This window comes from Polyodon spathula, chromosome 3 (genome assembly GCF_017654505.1).
Source record: "Polyodon spathula isolate WHYD16114869_AA chromosome 3, ASM1765450v1, whole genome shotgun sequence".
Lineage (NCBI taxonomy): Eukaryota > Metazoa > Chordata > Actinopteri > Acipenseriformes > Polyodontidae > Polyodon > Polyodon spathula.
Genome location: NC_054536.1, coordinates 30,278,215 through 30,300,775, shown reverse-complemented (window position 1 = coordinate 30,300,775; position 22,561 = coordinate 30,278,215). Strand labels below are relative to the sequence as shown.

The following is a 22,561-nucleotide window of genomic DNA, read 5'->3' as shown; positions in this document are numbered from 1 at the left end:
CCTTTCTGATTTGACTGAACGATTTAAGAATATTTAATATCTCTTCATGAGTTATACCTATCCATACTTTCACTGAAGAATCCACTCTAGTGGGTGCAATAGAAATGTTTTAATGAACAATTGACTATAAAATATCTTGGTTGTGAACCAGGTTTCTGATTTTCTGTTTCTTTGAAGACATATTGAAAATCTAGTGTGCAGTGATGGGCCATACATCTTTTTTTTATTATTTTTATTTGATGTATTCTTTGAATTCTGGGAAACATTAATTGCTATAGCAAGTAAAACAAAAACAAAACAAAACAAAAAAAAACAAACATGAGTTATAGCTAACAATCCAAGTTGGATCTTTTAGGGCAACTCTGACGTCATTTTGCCTCAATGCAATTTGATTGTGTGATATAAAGATGGTCACACTGTAACACGTGATAAAGACTTCTAGATATTACCAAGGTTCTTTTTGGTGGTTCCTGTGTAATGGAGGACGGCAGCAGTGTCTTTCAGTCAGTGTGAACAAGTCCTGGAGTAACTCAGAGCTGGCAGTCTTTGCAATAAATACAGGCAATGTCGTTACAATTTACCATGCATATAATCTTTTTTGTACAAATAAAGACATTTTGCAACAAATGCATCTCATATTAATAAATGGCATCAACAGTATAAACATAGAAAAAAAGAGTACGAACTGGGAATGTATAATCTCGGCCTCTGTACCCTGTCTAGCACATATGCTCCTGCACTTCTCTGAAAGCCTTGCTGGTTACTCTAAGAGAGAGCAGCGTGCCAACCTTATTTTAAAAAGCAGAAAACCAAACAAACAGTCTTCCGTCTCTGACCCTGTATGACCTAAAAACAACTTCCCTCTTTCCTCTTGATAAAGCAAACGGTGCTTGTCCTAATTCGCAGTGTCCCGGCTTCATCCTCTTTCTTTGTCCTAACTCTAAATCAGTAAAATCTCCACTACAGCAATTCAAGTTCATGTAACTTTGTCGATAAAATTAGTGCGAACATTTCCTATTTTTAGCTTTTTGCTTCATGTCTTAGTATTAAAATAAATTAGAGTTAAAATAAACAAATGAGGCTGTTTTTAAGATAGCACTTCATAAAATGCACTTGAGTATGAGAGCTAAGAGCCTTCGTCATGTTTCCTTTGATGTATTCCATTTAATGCGTAACAATTCAAAACTTACTTCCAACCATCTGCACCCTTTAGACAAGAAAGACGCCAAAGGCATCCGTTTCAACAACATTTTTTTTTTTCTTGATAACATTTTAAGTCAAACTGTCAAATAACGAAATGTCTATCAATTTTACCCAAAATAATAATAATAAAAACAAATATTCTGGGATGTTATATTACATACAACTGTAACAGTGCTTTCCATCTAAGCCAGCGATGGCTTGGTTAGGAGACATTTCTTAAGGATATTACAGACTAACCACAATCAAAGAGTTATGCTGTTTTCTCTGCCAGGACAGCATCGTGCAAGAAAGTGCCATTGTTAGCGATTTACCCTTAAAAGGAAATATATAAGCAGCAAAGCAGTTTTTGTGTGTTAACAGTTCTGCAAAAAAAAAAAAGTCAGGGAGTAGTAAGAAGTCCACAAACATGAAGTGTCTGGGCTGTTCCTTTCTTCATTCTTGTTCTTCTTGTTCTTGTTGTTCTTCTTCTCCACTTCTCTCTTATTCTACTCATTTATTTGTGTGAAACCAGACAGGGCTGCTGAAGTGAGTGGCTCTACCTCCATGGGGAGTTTGCTGCCGAGGGAGAGAGAGAGAGAGAGAGAGAGATAGAGATAGAGACAGAGAGTTGCCTCGCTGACTCACTTGCTCAGTAGGGGAGAGTGTCCAGGAATTTGTCGATAATGGGCGGTGGTGGGACCAGGTCCTCTAGTTTCAGGTAGAAGATGCGCTGAAGCCCCTGTCTGCGGTGGGACCTCAGCTCGCTCCGCATGTTCAGCACCCTGGACAGCGATGCCGACCCCTTCTCCACACCGGCCCCACTACCTCCACTGCTGCTGAAGCTCAAGTGATCCCTCAGGCAGCAGATGACCTTGTTCTGCATCTCCTCCACTTTCTTTGGTTCTTTTAACCCATGCCGCTGCTCTGTAGGGGCACAAACATAAAAAAAAAAAAAAAAAAAAAAAAAAAAAAAACTTAACAGATATATTTAACTGATCTTAAGGGAGAATCTAATCAGTTTTTAAAAAAAAAAAACCTGTATTGCTCAATTGATACCCAGCTGAAATGGCAAAACCATGCCTTATTCGTGTGGCTTATTTTTTATTTTTATATTTATTTCAATGCAATTTTAAGATTCATATTTTTTGTTAATTGTCTTCTTGTCAAGCGAATTAGGAAGTCTTTAGCCATGAAAGGTGCTATATAACTGTAAGTCTATTAGCTTTCGCAGTAGAGCTGTTCTGGGCTGAGCAGTCATGGCCTTGACCTAAGCACTCGGAGAGAATGAGTGCCCTGGGAAACATGTTGCTTGATGACAGACAAATCTCGCATTATGCTCCTTGAGTGACCTGGAAACCTGCTAATCGCCATGGGAACCACAGTGCCACACATCCCACACACTAGTAGACACCTAGAATGCAACACTACAGTTGGTTCTGTATAAGGCTACTTATTGATTGTACTATCCTGCTGTACTGCAGTGAAAGTAGATGTTTTATGTATGTGTAAGAATCACAAGGCCTGTCTCTCACCGCAATAATGCAGAACTTTTTTGCTGTACATTAAACATATATGTTGTTTTAATAAACAGATGATCCAATATTTCCTGGGAACCTCCTGAGAATCATGTGCAGACCCCAGTTTGAGATCCTGGATTGCATTGAGGCTACCACTGTCTCAAAAATAACTGCCCACTGAAATAAGCTGTGATCCCCAAACTCTTTTAACCATTGGTCTGCCCCAATCAATTTGTGTATGCAATCCCACCTAATGCCATGTCTAAAATCTATTTGAATAAAGAGCTGAAGCCACGACCGCTGGAGGACGCAAGGGTCTGGCGTGTGGGTGGGAGCGCTGCTAGAGAAGGGGTTTTTGAATTCTCTCAGTTTCCACCAGCAGCTGCCAGTGTTCAATAACTATGGTAACCATTATTAATTCAGCAAACTCAAGAGCAGATCAATATCCTTCACCATGCAGTGCAATTGTCAGCTCCATCCTGGCCAGGATGCAAACTCTGCTGGGACTCTCTCCACACAGCTGCACTGCAGCAGCTAGAGCTTTTCCCCATTGCTTGCAGGGGGAATCCTAATACGGTATAACTCCAAATTGTCTATCACCTCCAAACACATACACACACCTCAACTTCCACGCTACTATGTTTGTCTGTGTGAAGGAAAGAGGCGATATTGGGTACAGACCTGCATTGTAAACACTGATGTTACAAAAAAAAACTTTTGCCTCTTCAGTATCCAATCCACTTAAGGAGCTCCAGTCAATAGGGTAACCCAGCAGAGAGGGACTGCGGAGTAGCGAATGAGGCACATTGACAGCAGTCTGTTTGTGTTGCAACTGCACTGCTATAATCTAGGTCTGTGAAACCAAACTGTCAGTTATGTAAGCAGTTATGCTTCCTTTTAAGTCATCAAATTCTGTAACCCATTATTTTGGCTGCTTATTAGAATAAAGTTCTGTCAACAAAACACTGTTAAAACCTTTCAGAGCCTTCGGTTCATAAAAGTGCTATCTAGTAGTTGTGCTATAGTAGTAGTGGTAGTTGTAGCAGTAAAGGTAATAAACTAATTTAGGTAGGCAAACGTTTTGGCAAATTGTTATTTGTCCCAGCTTCAGCAGCCTAATACAAGTCACTGCAGGCACAGGGCTCCCATTAATTGTACAGTACATTAACAAGTAATCAATGACAACTGTGTGACTACCTATGCAATGCATATGATGAGCTTTATTGACAGAGTTACGTGGTGCACTGATGCAGTAATAAACAGCTGCATGCACACATATCATGGCTCAACGGGGCTGACATCAGTAACCCCGAGTGGCTGCTTTATCATTTGGTTAGTGTAAATATAGTCAGGAAGGAAATGTTGGAAAAAAACAACAATTATACAAAAAATCTTTTCTTCATTTCTTGTTTTCTTTTTATAAAAGCACTGTCAATACAGGGTGACACAAATGTTTACTGGATGTAATGGATGATTTGTATATACATATATAATATACTGTATAACGGGAAAGTTTGGCGGGGAATTTATTTTGGCTTTATTAGCGGTTTTGATTGTATTGCGAATAATTCTTCCACCAATCTGAGTGTGGCATACAGCGAGCGATCCCGGCCCCCGACAGACTGGTATTAAAAGCAGACCAGGCATTTACATCAATGGATTTAGAAAATCTGGAATTTATGATGCGATGAGGCACTGTGGTACCTGTGCAACTGTTAAGCAGCTTTGTTATTTTTTTTTACAAGGGGTTATTTAAGTGCTGTAACAGCCAAAACAGTTTATTCCAGATTTGTTAGAAAGTCTGTAACAAAAGCAAATTTGCTTTGGATTGTTATTGTCAATTCATTGTAGATACTACTATTAAGACACTGCACACTGTAAACTGCGCCTGCTACTATGTAGGACTGTTCTTTTTTAGGTTAAGCAGTTGTGTTATTTTTTTATTTTTTATTATTATTATTATTTTTTTTTTTTTTACAAGGGGTAAAGTAGCAGCCAAAATTGTTATTGCCAGACTTGTTAGAAAATGTGTAACAATGGTGCAAATGTGCTTTGGCTTGTTATTGTCGATACTACTATCCACCGGGCAGGTATCGCAAAGTCCCTAAACAATGTTAACATTAGCTCTGCACTGTATATAAAAAAATGTGATTTTGTCAGTGCTTACTAGTCTATTAACTAGTTTTAAATTTATAGCATTTTTGTTTCGGCTTTATTGTTAGTTTTTCATATGTGGCAATACTGTCCTACAATTACTAAATGATATTGTGATCATTCCATTGTGTTATGTTAGTGAACCAAAGCTACGTTTTAAAACTAAGAGTTAGTAGCCTATCGTTAAAGTGTACTGCAGCTACTAATCCTTTCCAATTACTGGTATCTTAAAATGAAGTACTGTATGACAATAATGAGCCTGTAACTCATTTTTAGAAGACCTTCTTTGTTCTTATCCATGTTTCTGCAGTGACATTGCAGATGCTATGATGAGTTACTGTAAATTAGATACTGTTTTAGAAGACATATTTCATTAAGTAAACATATATTTTAATGTTTTTGAAATTAAAAAGTAGAAATACAAACCTGTGGCATTTTTCTTTGTGAACGTACTAAGAGTGAAAAACGCCAATTCAAAAACCATCAAAATCTACAAAGGTAGCAAATCTGCAGATTTAATACCATACAAAATCTCCTGTTATACGGTACGGTAGACCCTAATATTGATGTGATACAGCCATCTGAAATGTCTTTGTGGCAGATAGTTTGGGTCAGATGGCTTGTTTCAAATTGTATCAAATAGAAATGACATTAAAATGTGGTATAGTGTTTAATTATTTGTATTTAATTATATATTATAAAACATTTAGTAGAGGGTGCTGTTTGGAATTGTTGATTTTCAACCAGGACCTCTCCTGGAGTGGATAACAGCTTGCATTGTACAGTCACCTATACAATTTTCTCTACAAATATGTAAAATGATACTGTAAATAAATGCAGTTTAATGCAGTCCCAGTGAAACAAACCCTGCCAGTCAGTGGATGATCAAAGGCCAGTGTTTAAATAAAGGGAGCAGCAGGGCTGCTAGTGATGTTCTCGCTAGCTTGATATTGCATGGGGTCAAAGAGAGGTAAATCTGTTAATATCTCCCAAGTATTTTCATAGGGCATGCCTGAGGCGATGTGCTTGAAATTCAAATCATACTATACAGTGAGTTGCTTTTATATTTCATATGTTTGCAGCAACTGTTCAGGAACCACCTTTTATAGTGCTTGTAAAACTATATGCCTATTTCTTGTGGATTCTGATCATTTTATTGATTTATTTTTAACATCAAAACAGTATAAAGATACAGAGCTTTCAAAGGTGGTAGGTTTATTGACCTGTGAAGAATTGTTTGACACATTTATGCAAATATATTTTTCATCTGAGCAGGATGGGAAATACAAACCCCAAATCATAACACTTTGAAGCAGACATGTGAAAAACACAGGAACAAAACCACAGAACAACTGTGGCACCACATCAACCAACTGCAGCAACGAGTTAGGAGTCATAATGCTTTAGCAGCAAACAAGAACTATGGTTCTGCTGAACTGCTGCTGGATGGCTTCCCTGCACCATACAGCTGGACCTTAACACTGCCCACCTCCAACTGAATCCCTGGAAGACGTAATTATCCAAACGCAACAAGACAGGGAGAACTGTAACAGACACTCTAGATGATGCTTTTACACCTCCTCCAGGGATAATGGGGTTTATTAAGAGCATGTCTGCCATCCCAATAGGCTAAAATATAGAAATCGTTTTATAACAATCTTTAAAATAATGATAAAAAAGAGACTCTTACGCTGGAATTGCCTTATAAAAGTTTACCACAATACATCTGCACAGTAAGTTTGCAGTTTTCTCATGGTTGTACTATGCATTTACCATAGATTACCCTATTTTGACATGTTTTTGTTTTTAATATGCCTTACTGCTCTTTTCTGTGCTTTACAATGCTTGCCTTAGTTTTACCACCATGCTTTCACTGTGCTTTGTTACACTTTGCTGTGCTTTTACTGTGGGGAAACGTTCATAGGGGAAATACCACGAAAGTAAAAACACCTTTGCCAGACTGGTACCAAGCTGGAAAGAGAAACAGGATAGTCTCTAGAAAAACGAGGAATTTATTAATGCAAGCCGACTCACCTGTTAATATGATAAGTGCTGACAGGCAGGCAAAGGTGGAGATGTCCAGGTTAAGGCTTTGAAAGTTTGAAGAAAAGTCTTTGACTGAGTCGAGCCACTCTCCAAACCCACGAAGGCACTGAGATCTGTGCAGCACAAGTCCGTTACAGAACACAAACTTATCCTCGGCAAGAATCGACCTGGAGTGGGAAAAGAAAAAAAACATTTTGTGTAACATTAGCACCCTACAGTCACGATATTGCCTTTTCTTGACCACTGAAACATTCAGACAGACTCTTTTAGTTAAGTTTGAAGTACTGATGATACACCACCCCAGTATAATCAATTACAGCAAAATCATAATGACAGCATTTAGCCACCAATGGCAATGTTTACCATGGAAACACTGAATTTGATGTTAAACAGTAAGCAGCTGGGCTCTGAAAAATATAGTGTTACACATCCCCACGTGGTGCTACAACTGTTTAAATAACGTACCTGCAATTTTTCTTCTCATTGTTAACATCTAACACCTAACAACATTTTACACTTATAATTTTAAAGCCTGTTTCGAAGCTCTTTTCAAAATGTCGCTCTAGTGCTCTGATAGTGTAAGGAGTATTGCCCACATTGTCAAACAGGTAACACAGCAATAACGACCCATGATGTGGTACGGAACAGAAAAGTCAGAGCACTTGTTTTTTGTTTTGTTTTTTTGTTTTTCTTGCAGTGATTTAGAGGCCCTTATGCAAGTTTACCATGGTATTTTTGCACTTTTCCCATCCTTTTTCCATGGTAACACCATGCATACCCATCATTTACTCTGGTTTACTATGTTAATTAATATGTTTTACCATACTGTGCTTAACCATGCTTTCACTATGCTTTATTACGCTTTGCTATGCTTTTACTGTGGTAAACTTTTATAAGGGAATCTCAAACCCCAGTGCACTAGAGCAGCCAGTTAAGTGTACAAAGTTGTCAAGATGTTAACAATGAAAAGAAAAATGACAGGTACATTATTTAAACAGTTGTAGCAACACATGGGAAGGTGGAACTATATTTTCTGGAACCCTGCTACTTTTGCATAGCTCTGATATACTCATGGGTATTCACAAATACCTATTTCTTTAACCTCAAGATTCTCACGTTCTGTCTATTCAAGCATTGTAATTGGCATATAGTAACTGTCTCCTTAACCCCACACACACTCACTGAAGAGGAGCTACAGGAGATACTTATAGGAGTTTCTTATGTTAATTAAAGGAGGGGAGGGGGGAGGTGAGGTTGGAGGTGAGGGAGGATGGGGGAAGGAGGAAGTGAGAGTGGAGGTGAGGGAGGAGGAGAAGGAGGAGGGGAATGAGTAAGTGAAGGAGTGAGAGACAAGGGGAAGGAGGAGGTGAGAGAGGAGGAGAAGGAGCAGGTGAGAGGTGGAGGGGAAGGAGTAAGTGAAGGAGGAGTGAGAGAGAAGGGGAAGGAGGAGGTGAGGGTAGAGGAGGAGAGAGGAGGTAAGGGAGGATGTGGGCAAGTGAGGAAGGTGGAGGTGAGGAAGGAGGAGAAGGAGGTGAGGGTGCAGGTGAGGGAGGAGGTGGGGAAGGGGTAAGTGAGGGAGGAGGAGGTGAGGGAGTAAGAGGGAAAGGAGGAGGTGAGGGTGGAGGTGCGGAGGGGGAAGTGAGGGAGGAGGAGGTGAGGGAAGAGGAAGTGAGGGAGGAGAAGTGGACATAGGAGGTGGAAGTGGAGGTGAGGGAGGAGGAGGGAAAGGGGGAGGTAGGTTTGTTTATCTCTGAAAAAGCAGGTTTTATAAGAAGGGCAGAATCATCCTCATGGTGCATTTGTCCTGGAAATGGTCATGTAAGCTGCCTTTGCAGTGCGGGATCAGTAAACAGCTTGAGCAGAGAATTAGCCTGCTCTATCTCCACTGCAGCTCAACAGATTGGGCCCTTTGCTTTGCGCTTCTCTCACCTGTTAAACTGAAGCAGTTTACCAAAAATGCTGTATGCTGCACGTGTGGGGGTTCCAATCTGTATTTATTATTCATATTTCAATGGAAGCTTGTAGCACTGAGAAGTCACAATAGCAGCCTTGCTGGGCTTTGAATTTAGAGCTCCCCACAGAAATGTAAACTTTTAATCTGTTAAACAAAATTTCCTTAAATCTTTCATCATAAGATCATGAGTAATAAAGCTAATTTAGGCAAGTCAGATAATCACTTTGTGAGTGAGACACAAACATATTAGGAAGACCTTTTCTGTTGTGTGTTGGAGTGCAGTAGTCCCATGGTAGTTGGTTACTACTGGTGCCCAGTGATTTCACTGTAACAAAGTCAATCGCATCTATAATTTAAGCTCTAACAAGTTGCCCAGGCATCCTCAGCAAGTGGAAGACAAGTCTTAGGTATAAATATGAAATGCACATTTCCTGGCTGTGTGTCTGCCCCCTGGGTGCACAGCCAGCATGTGCTTTATTAATGTTGGCTAATAGGTTTAGGTTTGTAGCCATCTGCCCAAGAGGCAAGAGCGGCACAAGTCACTCAGTATATATTAAAGGCTAGAGGAGTGTGTAAACAGTGTATTTGAAAAGCAAGCCCGAATCAGAAATACAGAGGTCCTCAGCACTGACACATTTATATGAACCCAGGGCTCAGTGAACACGCCTTAAGTTCCACTGTCTAATTGTCTAATGGAATACTGCTACTTCAGTGTCCCTAATATTCTGAAATGGAACATCAAAAAAGCGCACATGCTAGAGCAGTATTAGTAACTTTTATTTAATCATGTCTGGAGAATTTTGTAAAAAGACTTTTGGACTCAGAACGACCCTTTTATACTAGATTGGAGACCTATACAAGAATACAGTGCAGGCTGATACGTGAACTAGTAATATAATGATGTAGGATTTTTTTTATTAATAAGTACACTGGGAGAGGTTTGTAATTACGGCTTCAACAATTAAAATGACAATCTAATCCTTTACTACTTTCTTCCTGTTTTTGAATAATGGATGTATAAGTGATAAAGTATAGCGTGCTAGAGTTTATAGCAGAATAAGTTTATAGCAAAATAACAAGACACTGAGGGTAGCGAAATGAGCTACCTTTACTTTATAATATAACATTACTGACAAATATAACAGAATAAAACAGAAATTACTCAGGTTTTGTTTTGTTTTTTTTTTCAATTTCTTTAGGGTGCTGTATTTTAGAGATTTTCAAAGCTGCTGCATTGTTCACCACTCCACGTGAAAAACGTGTATCTGATACGATAAGATACTATTTATGGGTGAAAAATATCAAATGTATATATTTGGGGAGAGACTGGCACATATGATATGGCAACATATTGGGAAAGTATTTGGACTGCAACATAATGCCAATATATTTTTCATCAAGAGTTTGACTGTCCTGTACTATTAGACAGACTGGCTGAGCTAATTGATTGCTTACTCTACAAACAGCTGAGCCATTACTAGCGCCAGCCACATAGAAAACAGCAGCAAATAACTGAAACTTAGCCGACCAGCAAGACAGAAAATAAAGACTTACAAGCCAAAGCAATCTTCAAACAGTTTGACATTAAAATAATTTGCTAATGGCAGACAGTGTCCACCATTCGAATCTGATGTGGAAAACCTCATGAAGGAATTAAAACAGCAACTGCATTGACAGCAATATGCTAGCATTAAAGAAAGACAATTCACACTATTCAATTCAAACACACAATACAATGAAAAGCATCTTCTGAAAAAAGAAAACACAGCTGTCTGGTAAACTCTAAACAGGAGTGTTTCTAAAAGCAAAACTCTGTTGACTTGGAAAACTGGTTACACAAAGACCAAGTGCCCAACAATTCTCTTTGTTATTGAGCGCCATTGAAGGATGAACAGAATAACACCTACTTCTGCATCTAAACCTTGCAAAAATACCACCAGCCTAAAGCTAACATATTAGACTGGACCAGTGTCTGAACATTAACACCAAGCATGTTTTATAAAAGTAAAGTTAATTATGTGGCAATTGGAAGCATGTAACTACTGCGTATTAAGTGTATTTTACACATTACAATTCGAATAAAAATGTATCTTAAACTCAAGACGTGGACCATGAATCTTATGTACTAGATATATTCCGTGATTTTCCACAGCAACATTTTTTAGTTCGTCAGCAAACTGCTGTGGCAACCCACACTTCTCTCTGTGATGGCTTACAGGCACGCCACAGGTACTTATTCATTTGGGAAGAATGCAAGACGCCTGAGCGTGCCCTTTCTGCTCTCACAAAACCTCAGCACTGAGGTCTCAGCAGGAATGAATAGCAAGGACTGAAATGTGGTTGTAATGCATCCTCTCAATGGCAGAAGATAGCGCTTCCCTACCTGTTTGCAAGCCTTAACACAAAGAGGTCCAGGAAAGCAGATTCTATGAGGAGGGTCTGGTCTTCCTTGGGCAGCTCACTGAACCCTGGGATCTTGTCGGCCCAGGTCCGGGTCACCTCTATCGAAACAGTGAGGAGGCCGTAGAACTGTTGGAGGTGCTGGGCATCAGTGGAGGCAGCTGGCTGGTCTGTAGCACAGAACTGAGGTGCAGGAGAAGACAGTCATGCAATCCAGGACGGGGGCAAGGTGGAATTAGGGGGGGGTTGGGGGGCATACGCTACATTTGTAACTTACTTTGTTTATTTAATGTAGTAATAGGGGAATACACTAAGTAAGTTAATAAGTAATTAAGCTATTAATTTAACTATTTTTTAACATACACTAGATAATCGTAATGCAGTTTCACTGCGCAAATGTAAACCAAGCATTCATACTCAACTCAGTGGTTATTCCTGCTAAACAGCATACTTCAACGACAGATCAGAGAATCAAGCTATGCCACTTTTGTAGTGAGCTTTTCAGATATAGCTCAGAGGGCAGCTACAGCATGATACAGTAGAGGAGGTAAAGGGCAGCGGTATTTACATCAGTGAAATAGAGCCTACTTATCTGCTGCTTGCTGTAAGCTTAGAAACCTGCTGAGATGTAAGTGCATTTGTATGATGGCTGACTGAATCTACTAGTCAGGCAGATAAAGACTTCCAGATCCACATTTCCTATGATCTGCAAAATTATGCAGAGCTAAGTAGCTGTGTCTAAACAGAGATGAGGGAGAGGGAAAGAGGGTGGGGAGAGGAACAGGACAGAGTGAGAAGGTAAGATAGATAGGTAGGGGATAGAGACACCAAGTGAGGAAGGGGAGATGAGTGACAGTGAGGAGAGGGACAGGGATAGAGACAGTGATGGGAGGATTGCCTGTACTCACCCTGGAGTAGTCAAGCTCTCTGGGTGTAGACTCGCTGAGAGCTCTCACTAAGGCACTGGCCAGGCTGAGTGGAGGAGAGGGGGGAGAGGGCTCCTGCTGTAAGGGACTCTTTGGTTTGGAGGGCAGACGACCTCTTCTCCCTTTCAGATTATCAGTACGGACCACTAGAGAAGAGCATCATTAATCAGCACTGAAGTGACAGCACAGCAATCACAACAGGGTGAGAGTAAGACACATTTGGGGCAAGCGCAAAGAGCAATTTTCATAAATGACACTCATTTTAGCAGCGTAACACCAGCAAGAAACTACTCAGCAAGAACAATAACACAACTGTTCCTTCCTGAAACCAGGTTGAATACTGTTACAATTAATTATTTGTCTTTTGCACTGGCTTCACCATAGGGCCACTTAGTGTGCAAAGAACTCAACTGAGTGTACTATTTTATAATGCTAATTAAAGAGACAGTATGCCCAACAATTTAAGCTACATGATAAAGTTGTTACTCAATTCAAGCAGCACTCTACTTTTACTGAACAGCCAACCACTATACTATGGGATTTTTTTTGGTTAATTTGAAGAGATGTCCAGTCTGTGATGTTCATTTAACTATACAAGCTGATTTTCACCAACTCCAGGACAGAGCCTCCTGTAAGCTTCCTTATGGAGTGTATATCAGCTTCTATCCTACAGCACCCTCTATAACATTCTTTCTATTTAATATAGAAAGCACATTACTTTCACAGAAGTACTAAGCTCAGCCAGGAAGTCTTTTTTCCACCAAACCCGTAGCGAATGTCTAATTAAGATCCCCACTAATAATCACACAGCCGTCAATATTAGCTTTTCCTTTTCAAATTATGAATCACCTGGTTTGAAAATGTTCAAATCAGTACAGTTTCACAATGACATGTATGTTAATGACACACTTAGTCTGCTTTTGTTTGCTGTGGGTGAAACTATTTACATTCACCAGGCCAAGCTGAAATAGGAGATGTTATCAGTAATTTTTCTATGTTTATACAATTAATACTGCAGCAGCATCTACAGTTAATAAAGGAGGTGAAATTGCTTCAGTGGCATGTGCTTGGTAGTTTTTTTCTTTCTTTCTAGACGTGGCAGGTTGTTGTGGGAGTCTTAAGCGTGTTATGATTGTTGCTTGTACACTGCTGGACATCTTTATTTAGGACAGTATTTGTCAGTGAGCCAGGTTCACTTCTTACTCAGTAACACCCCCGATGGATGTAGGAAACACCACATCTGTTCTAGGTGGCTTTTCAAACTCATGTATTTCTAACTGTACATCCACTAGTGCTGCAGAGAGGACAAGTTAGTAGTTACACACTCTGGTGTACCAGTTGTTACTTGGAGGTTAGCCATGATTGTGAAAGCTCTATTTTAGATTTTTAAAAAGTCACCAAGATGTGGTGACCAGAAATGGATACAATGGGAATCAGAACACCTAGAGATATGCATGGTTTAGGATAACGCTGATGTTTCATATTCATATCAAGCTGCTCTTTAAACCACCCTGTGGTCTGCTACAAACAGACTCCAGGGTTACCCGGAATGCTCCTGAAGACCAATTGAGAGCTATTTATAAATCAAGCCATGCTGTGCAGCAGAGTATTTGCTTTCGATATTGCATTAATTCACCAGAGAAAGCAAGCAGATCAGAATTGCCGAGAATGCATTTCCACGAATAAGTAAACCGGTGTAGTTCACATCTAAGACGGCAGTGTCTTCAGACATCAAATAATATTAAACAAACTGCATTTTAAATTCCAGCTCTGTAACTTGTGACATGAAAATAGGTTTGGTCATTTATAATTTTGCTGCAAGTTATATACTGTTCAGGAATTTCCAATTGCATGGGTTTAAACTGTATTACAATGCTAATGTAAGAAGGCTGTGATTGACCTTGTTGCAAAATACAGCATGAAAACTGTGTGGCATGAATGCTGCGAGCAGTCCCTTTTAATAGCGGTCCCTTTTAAGGAAGGAAAGTTGCAGTGTATTGCAGTTTAATTTTACACTCAAATTTACATTAACCCCATGCTGTAATTCCACAGCTCATTTTTCTGTGCAATCACTAAGCACCTCCTTTTTAACAGGCTCACATAATGATTTGATCGAGCCAGAGTTGACAATCATTAACTATCAATGTTGAAATGTCTTTTTTTTTTTTTTTTTTTTATTAATATTTGCAGCTTGTCTGGAGCATTGAGGTTCATGTCTGCTAATACTGAAGCAAGACACAAATGACACAGTTCTAAGGTACCAGGACTGACCAATACAGTCTAGGTTCTTATTGCCCTCAAAGGTTTGAACCACAGCTCCAGCAGTCTCTACATGAATTGAAAGACATGCTGGGATCCATTAACAGAACTATTAGCGCTTCGTTCTTGTGTGGTGCAGATATGATGTTTTAGTTCCTAGCATAAAAAAACAACTGTGTATGATGGTTACAGAGGTTATGGCAGTTGTAGTATTAAAACTTAATACTGCAAATAAAATTACAGTTTTACAGAACAGCAGTGTTTATTTTCCTTTCCAAATAAAACAAAACACATTATGAATCATGTTTGCTCTCCAACATCTGTAAGGTTAATTATCCAATGGAGCAGGAAGCACATGTTTGCATTTCTCGTGCTGCCCTTTTGTCTGCCATTCAAATCTAACAATCTATAAACTTGTGTGATTTTCTATTGAACATATATTAAGTTTGTATAGAGTAAACATCAATCACAATCAATCTGACACATGTTTGACATTACCTTCAAACTCTAATGTATCTTTTGAATTCTGAATCTTATACAGACCTAAAAAGATACAACTTGGGTCTAGAAAGAGGCAGTTGTATTACCACTGGGGCTTGATTCCAAAGGCTTTTCCAAAGTCAGATTTGTTTATTTCTCATTTTGCGACTTTAGACTTACAGCAGCAGCAGCAGCAATGCTGAAATAAAATAAAATAAAATACTCTGTTCCCACCCAAGGTGCTTGTTCCTTACCTTCTTTTACCATCCCCACACTGAGACACTTCTGAAACCGGCAGTACTGGCACCGGTTCCGTCTGCGCTTGTCTACGGGGCAGTTTTTGTTCGCCAAACAAACATATTTTGCATTTTTCTGCACCGTTCTCTAAAGAGGGGGAGAGAGAGAGAGAGAGAGAGAGAGAGAGAGAGAGAGAGAGAGAGAGAGAGAGAGAGAGAGAGACAGTTTGAGATGACTGTTGAATTTGAGAGAAGAACCCGTCAGGTCAGATTTTAATTACAATGTGAAAGGCGCCATTGGCATAATTACAAATGAATTTCCTAACATGGTAGCCTTCAGGAAAAACAATTGTATTTGTATTAGTGTTAGTCGCTGACAGTGAAAATTAGGGAGGATCATGCTGAAGCAAGTCTCAGGAGACAGGCCGCGCTGAATGATAAAATGATTTGTGAAATTACATGATCATTACATGATTCTTGGGGGCGGGGGGGAGGGGGGGTTGTATATCTCACCTTCTAATATCCCTTTGGGGATAATTTTCTACTCGGCTGCCTCCCAAGTTGATTACTGACCTTATTAAAAAAAATTCAGAATGATCTAGGGTGCTCTTCTATTGCCACCACTGTTTTAAGGAGAAAAAATATGACAACGGCTAATTGAATAAGTCACACTGTCACACACGTAGTCTTTGTATAAACCTTTTATCCATTTATTTATTTATTTATTTACTTAATGTTATTTTACAGGACTTAATCGTTTACGCAATTTAAGAACGTTATAATATATATATATATATATATATATATATATATATATATATATATATATATATATATATATTTTTTTTTTTTTTTTTATATGATAATATTAAGGAGATGTGATTTTTTTTTTAGGTACTTAAGCCTAAAAACTACAGTAAATTAAAAAAGAATTTCTAAGATTTTTTTTTTTTTTTTAAGTTTGACAGGCTTTTCTGATTGAATGTACTTTGCTTTGTTGCTTTACTATACAGTACTGGCTATGCATATGGTCACCTAAATTAAGTTTTCATACCTGAACAGATTTCTTTCCGTTTCAAAATTCTGTCGTTACTTTAAATACATATTTAAAATAAATAACAATAATAATTAAACAATTAAAAAAAAAATGTCTGAGATCAGTGTTATTTGTTGTTACAGTGAATTGTAAGATCATGTTTTTTTGTGCATAAATTAAAAAAATATTATATTCTGGTAACCAGGCCAAAACTCAGCAGTTCTTTTCAAACATAATTCAAACTGCATTACAGCTACCATCTGTTTAATGCTAAGACACCGATACAACTAACTAGACAACTATACAACTAGAAAAACACCAAATGTACAGACATTGTTACCTAGTAAGAAACAACTTGAGCAAAGTAAATCTAACCCTAAATTTAGAAGTCCTTTTTAAAAACATTTATATTTATTCCTATTTCTATTCACTGGAAAACAATCTACAAATCTCCATTAATCTATTTAGTGCAGTTTGGGAGATGAGCTGTTGATACATTTCCTTGGTGATCTATCATGCTTTTTAACATTGTCTAATTTGAATGCTTCAGATGAAACTGATGGAAACAAGTTATAAGATCAAATATCTTAACATCTTTAACTAAAAAAAAAAAGAACTAACCACAAAAAAAACAAATGCTTTTAATCAACAAAAACCTTTTTAAAAAACGATGTTCTAAAGAAGTCTACTTTTGCTTAATTTAAGGAAAGTCACCCTGCTACAGCAAGGTATGTTTCCAGCCGGTTGAAAACATGTAGCAAATAGGTAACCTCTTGCGGTTTGTGCATATACAAAATAAACCCTGTGCATTAGCTGCACTGCACTCACCAGGTGTGCTCTGTTTCCTAACCATTTACAGATTCTCTCTTTCTCATTCTTTCAGAGTTTCTGCCATCATTACAGTACACACGCACACACACACACACATATATATATAAAGGGAGGTATACCTGCAGTGTGCAAAAATAAAAAAAAAAAAGGTTTTGGGGATGTACACAAAAGGTTTAAATGATTTAAAAATAATTTATTTCAGGTTTCAGACAAAATCCTTTCGTCAGTTGTGTAGAAAGAAAAAACACACAGTGCAGTAGACTTGTTATTTTTTATTGTATTCATTTGTATCAGATCCTCATGGTGACACGCATCTATTTTCAATGTTGTCTCAGCTAGGCGCTTCAGTCACAATTTAGTTCGATCTAGAGACGTGTGCAAGACATATTCATGCAGTTTTAAATGATGTGACTTGTTTTAGCTTATGCTCTTGTGGTGTTACTGTGTGTACTTCTGGAATTTCCTGTTCATAGTACTGGGACAAACATTTTCATGTTCAAATATTAATTGAACAAATATTTGAACAAAAAAATAATAATTTGTACCATGTTACTTTGGAATAAAATAAACCTGCACCCCATCACATTGTCTTTATGTGTTATTTATTTCAGATGTCACTTATGCATTGGTTTCCATTGGATGATGCTATTTTTGCCACCAAATACATTTCAAGCAGCGTTTGTTAGAATATGCTGCCCTTGGCTAGAATTAAATCATTATATATTTTTGAGCACCACTGAATGTGAAGAGCTATGATCATTCACAGGTGAAAGAGAGTGTTGTCCGCTAAATTTACGACTTAAATAGTCTCACTCCAGTCTCAATTATTTTTCTTTTTGATTTGTTTAAATTGCATACTGCGATCATAGCAAGAAATAATAAGGTATCAAAAAAAAGTTAAAACAATTAACATTCTGGTAATCTATTAGCTACGTAATGTATCAGCAAGGATTTCCACAGCTTCCAACACCATTTAACAGCAGGTAAAGCACTTCTCACACTACAGGCCAGTCAACAAGAGACCACTTCACTCTGTGAGAGCTGTCAGCCATAAACACTCGCAATAACATGCTTACACACAAGAGACAGAAGCGGCATGTAATACTTCGTGCTTAATTTAAAAGAGCTTCCAGGGATATAACCCCACCCCCCCACCCCCATACACACACACACTTTGAGATGAGACTAACCAACGCTAGCATTTACCAGCAGAAGGTACATTTGTGTATTTGAATGCTTGGAGGGGAAGCAAGTTTCCATAATTAAAAATCAACTTAACATAATTAAAGCTGAAAAACAAACAATTTATTTAAAAATGCACTATTAGTTACAATGCAATGCATTATAATTATTAATGTATTAATTATTCACCTAACCTTTTTAAGGTTCAAGCTTTAATATCTGACTGGAATTTATTGTAGGAAGTGCCTATTTAATTTTGCTGCAGTATTATTTTCATTAACAATTTTTGTCAACATCGCAATTTACTAATACGTGACTATATACTGTTTAAAATTCACAATACAATAATCCACAGATTTTTTTTAAAAAACAAAAATATATAATATACATTTATTATTATTGCTCACAAAAGTTTTTCATTGATTATGTAGTCAAAAAATGTTCATGAAGTCACTTAAAGGTACTCTACTGTGGTTTTATATGAAGACAGTGCCATCTACCAAACTTAAAAAACTACAAATGTGTGCTTTTATGTAGCAATATTTTTCAGTGTAAGGTATAGGAGCACTTTTTCATACTAACTGCTATTTATTTTTTAAATAATACTTGGGTTATACAATGTTACAAGTACGTTACAATTGAGAGCTTATTCATACAATAACAATATTAAAATACAATAACTATACTAACATTTGCAGGAAAACCAAATCCAAACTGAAGCTATCTGTGTTCCTGTCTTATTAATAATATTTCATGTGGTACCCTTTTTATTGGTGTATTGTAAGAATAGTTTTTTTTTTTTGTTGTTGTTTTTAATAATTTGCTCATCATGATGATGCCTTTAACTCTCCATAGGGTTTGGGTCCGATATACTACTTTATGATTTGTGACATTTTATCTGAATATGAAAAGACAAAAATATTTTTCAATACAAGTAGTAACAACTTGCAAAAGCTGTTAAAGAGCAAGAGCAGTACATACTTTTGAGTATTTATTTTTTGCACACTTGAAACATGCTGCAAGTAAATTCACAAAACATAACTGGTACTAATGGAATTATTTTCATGAAGTATTGTGTAAGAAATACTCCTAGCTTTATCAGTACCCAGTACATACAGTTACATTAAAGTTTTGCAGTTTACCACTCTATGGATTTCCAATTGCTTACCATGCTTTCAGTATGTTTATTAAACTTTTCTTTGCTTTTATTATGGGACACTTTTACAGTATAAGGGCTATTATACCAGATTGATACCTATGAACATCATTGCAACAGCTTCTTTCCCATAAGAAACATCTCTTTACTGTTCTGACAGCTACAACAATCAGAAAGTTATTCTTTGACCAAGTCCCACAGCCACTTGTACATAGGATCGAGCCACTGTTTGCATGGACAATGGGCCCTATTTAAGAAGCTTTAATTCAGGAGCTACTTCAAAAAAGCATGTTTTGATATTTATGAAACTTTTTGTAAACTGTTGCTTTTGATTTCTTTCATAACAGTTCCAGGAACATCAAACTCAAGATCTTCTTAACTTGCACCCATAAAACCAATAATCACTAAAGAAAAGCACCACAATAACCACATAAAATATGATATATATAATATAATATTATATATATATATATATATATATATTATATATCATATATAATATTATATATATATATATATATATATATACTGCTTTGGTCACTGTTGCACAATGTTAAGATTCCTATCTATGCTACATATTTTTAAAAGACTTGGCCAGGCAACTTCATAGACCCATGCAACTTTTGTCTTTCAAAAAATGTACTGTATATGAAAAGTAATCCAATTCCTTGCAACAACAATACTAAACACAATACATTGCATATTGAAAAAAGCATGTTTCTGTGCCCTACCCTACAACCCAGCGCTGCACTAGTTCAGTTCAGTAATAGATGAGAGACTCATTTCACTTACCTTGAAGAAGCCCTTGCAGCCCTCGCAGGTGCGCACCCCATAGTGCTGGCAGGCAGCGTTGTCCCCACACACCGCACAGGTACCCTCCCCGGATGAGGAGGAGCGGCTGGGAGGAGAGGGGAGGCTGCTCTCCCCCAGGATCTGAGGGCTCTGGCCCATTGTCAGTGGGGTGAAGTGTAGCCCGCTCACCTTACCCAGGTGCAGGGGGTACAAATGTGTATCCAAGCATGGCTGCTGCCCCACAGAGGAAGAGGATCTCTCGGGACCCATGGGAAGGCTCAGACCTGGTTCGTAGCACATGTGACTGCCAGATCCCACTGTGTGTGGGGGGGACTGCTTCAGAGGGAACAGAGAGAACCTGGGAGTCGACTTTTGTGGAACAGGTTCCATTAAGTGACTGGGTGCCATGCAGGCCTGGGGGACAGCTGTCAGGGAGTCATCCCACATCGATGAGGGCCCATGCTGGCCAGGGAAGCCAGGGGTGGTGGGGGTGGAAGGGGGCGACGGCTTGAAGTACATGGAGGTGCTGGGCATGGGGTCCTCAGACTGGGACTGCTGGATGGACGGCGGTGCGTAACGGGCTTCCTCCACCTTAATCAGGGGTCTCTGGCCGGAGGATTGCATCTGGTACAGGCAGGAGGGCTTCAGTTCGTAGGTGCCGGTGTAGCCCTCCACAAAGGTGCTGAAGCTGGGCAGGGAAGTGGTGGCAGCGGCAGTGATCTCTGTGCCACTCAGGTCCATGCCAAACTTGGTGTAGTCCGGGTTCATGACGTCAGAGCTGTAGTCCCCTGTGTAAGTGTAGGTCTGCGTAGCATAGCTGGAGCTCGGTGGTGACGGGCCATACTGAGCCTGCACACACGGCATATCTGAAAGAGAAAGGCAGAGCTGGTTACAGACCATGAAATGCAGTTAAAAGTACAACTGCTGGCTGGCACTGCGATGTCATAGCAGTAAGCTGCTATCAGTCTGGCTTTGTGGCTTCCTTTTGGTATGCTGCTCAGTCCCAATCCTCCAGGTTTTAATTTCTACCAAGATCTAAATCCTGGAAATTCCTTTATATCCAAGTCCTTTTTTTTCAAATCAGATTTGAGATCATTCATTTTTAGTGATGAAGGACATAAAGAAAAAGTGTATTGTGTAGTAAACAGTGCGTTACCGAATTAGCAGACTTTTAAGGTTAGCAATAAGTCAGCTATCTTATGAATAATTGATACTACAGGTTGTGTCGCTATTTATTTCAGGTGTCAAATGAAGCAAGGAAAGAAGGAATTCAGATTATTTTGATTTCTGGTGCAGATAGTCAATGAGGTGTGTTACCCATGTCAGCATATTATATGACACTGGCTATGATGCCAGTGACACCCTGTATATATAAAATACAATGACAAACCCTGCCTTATGTATAAAGCCCTTGGTGTCCTATGATCTGCTGACAAAACCTAATTTCAGACTTCAGATCCCTGTCTAGATGTATATCCTGCACCATTACCATCAATTCCAATTCAGAAAATAATAAAGCATCCCTCACATTGGTATGCATGCAAATTGTTAAACAATGCTGTAAAAATACCAGGACACAATCCCAGACCTATATCTCTACGAGTTACATAACAAAGCCAGAACATAGCCTGTTCTGATTTTAGAAAAAGCCCTGACTCGTATACACGTTCGTTTTGAAAATGATTAGGTGCACTCACGAGAGAACATTCAACAAGGAAAATGTAGTTGTAACAACAGCTTTTCTGTAGGGTCGCCCTTAATCACTAATATTTCCGAAATAATTTGTTTTCTTGTGTTAAGTATAAGACTTTAGGACATGAATGCCTTTGCCATGTTGTGGAGGACGTTTCTGCAGTGTGTACTCCTCCTGCGACCGGCAGATTAAATTGAACCACAGTTGTGAAACAGGCCTGCTCCATAGACAGTTCTAAGGTAAATTTTAAGGGATATAAATCTTCCCAGTAAATTTCTAAATTACAGCTTCAGCGATGAAGTCCTGAGAAAGACTTTAAGACAAAATGCTTGTCATTGATTTTTTATTTATTTTATTTTATCAGGTAAACATGTTGCTGTATTTTACACTTAAACCCTTAAGGGGGCTGCGTTGTCCACTTGTTAAAGAAAAGGAGGTCCCGGGTGTGTGTGACCCAGAGCTTAACCTCCCTGTGCTCTGACTTTCAGGTGAGACCTTGTTGTAAGAGACTCTGCAGCTGATGCATAGCTCACACACCCTAGTCTCTGTACATCACCTTGGATAAAGGTGTCTGCTAAATAAACAAATAATAATAATAATAATAATAATAATAATAATAGAATAATAACAAGAATAACCGATTTTAGAAGCACAAGAACAACCGATTTTAAAGTGTGACCAGAATTGTAACTATAAACTATATAGTAAACATGGAAA

The 22,561-nt window shown here is 38.4% G+C and overlaps 1 protein-coding gene across 2 annotated transcripts in view; it reads right to left on the bottom strand.

Moving 5' to 3' along the window:
• Positions 1-464: 464 nt before the first annotated feature.
• The window catches only part of LOC121312962 (nuclear receptor subfamily 4 group A member 3-like), a 28,204-nt gene continuing 6,107 nt past the window's right edge, over positions 465-22,561 (bottom strand). For both annotated transcript variants that reach the window (XM_041244978.1, XM_041244979.1), the window contains exons 3-8: positions 20,152-21,017; positions 15,173-15,302; positions 12,162-12,325; positions 11,237-11,436; positions 6,888-7,066; positions 465-2,106 (exon numbers count right to left, since the gene is read on the bottom strand). In XM_041244978.1, the coding sequence (XP_041100912.1) occupies positions 1,832-2,106; positions 6,888-7,066; positions 11,237-11,436; positions 12,162-12,325; positions 15,173-15,302; positions 20,152-21,017 (1,814 nt within the window). In that variant the 3' untranslated portion in view covers positions 465-1,831. The remainder of the gene's footprint in view (positions 2,107-6,887; positions 7,067-11,236; positions 11,437-12,161; positions 12,326-15,172; positions 15,303-20,151; positions 21,018-22,561) is intronic.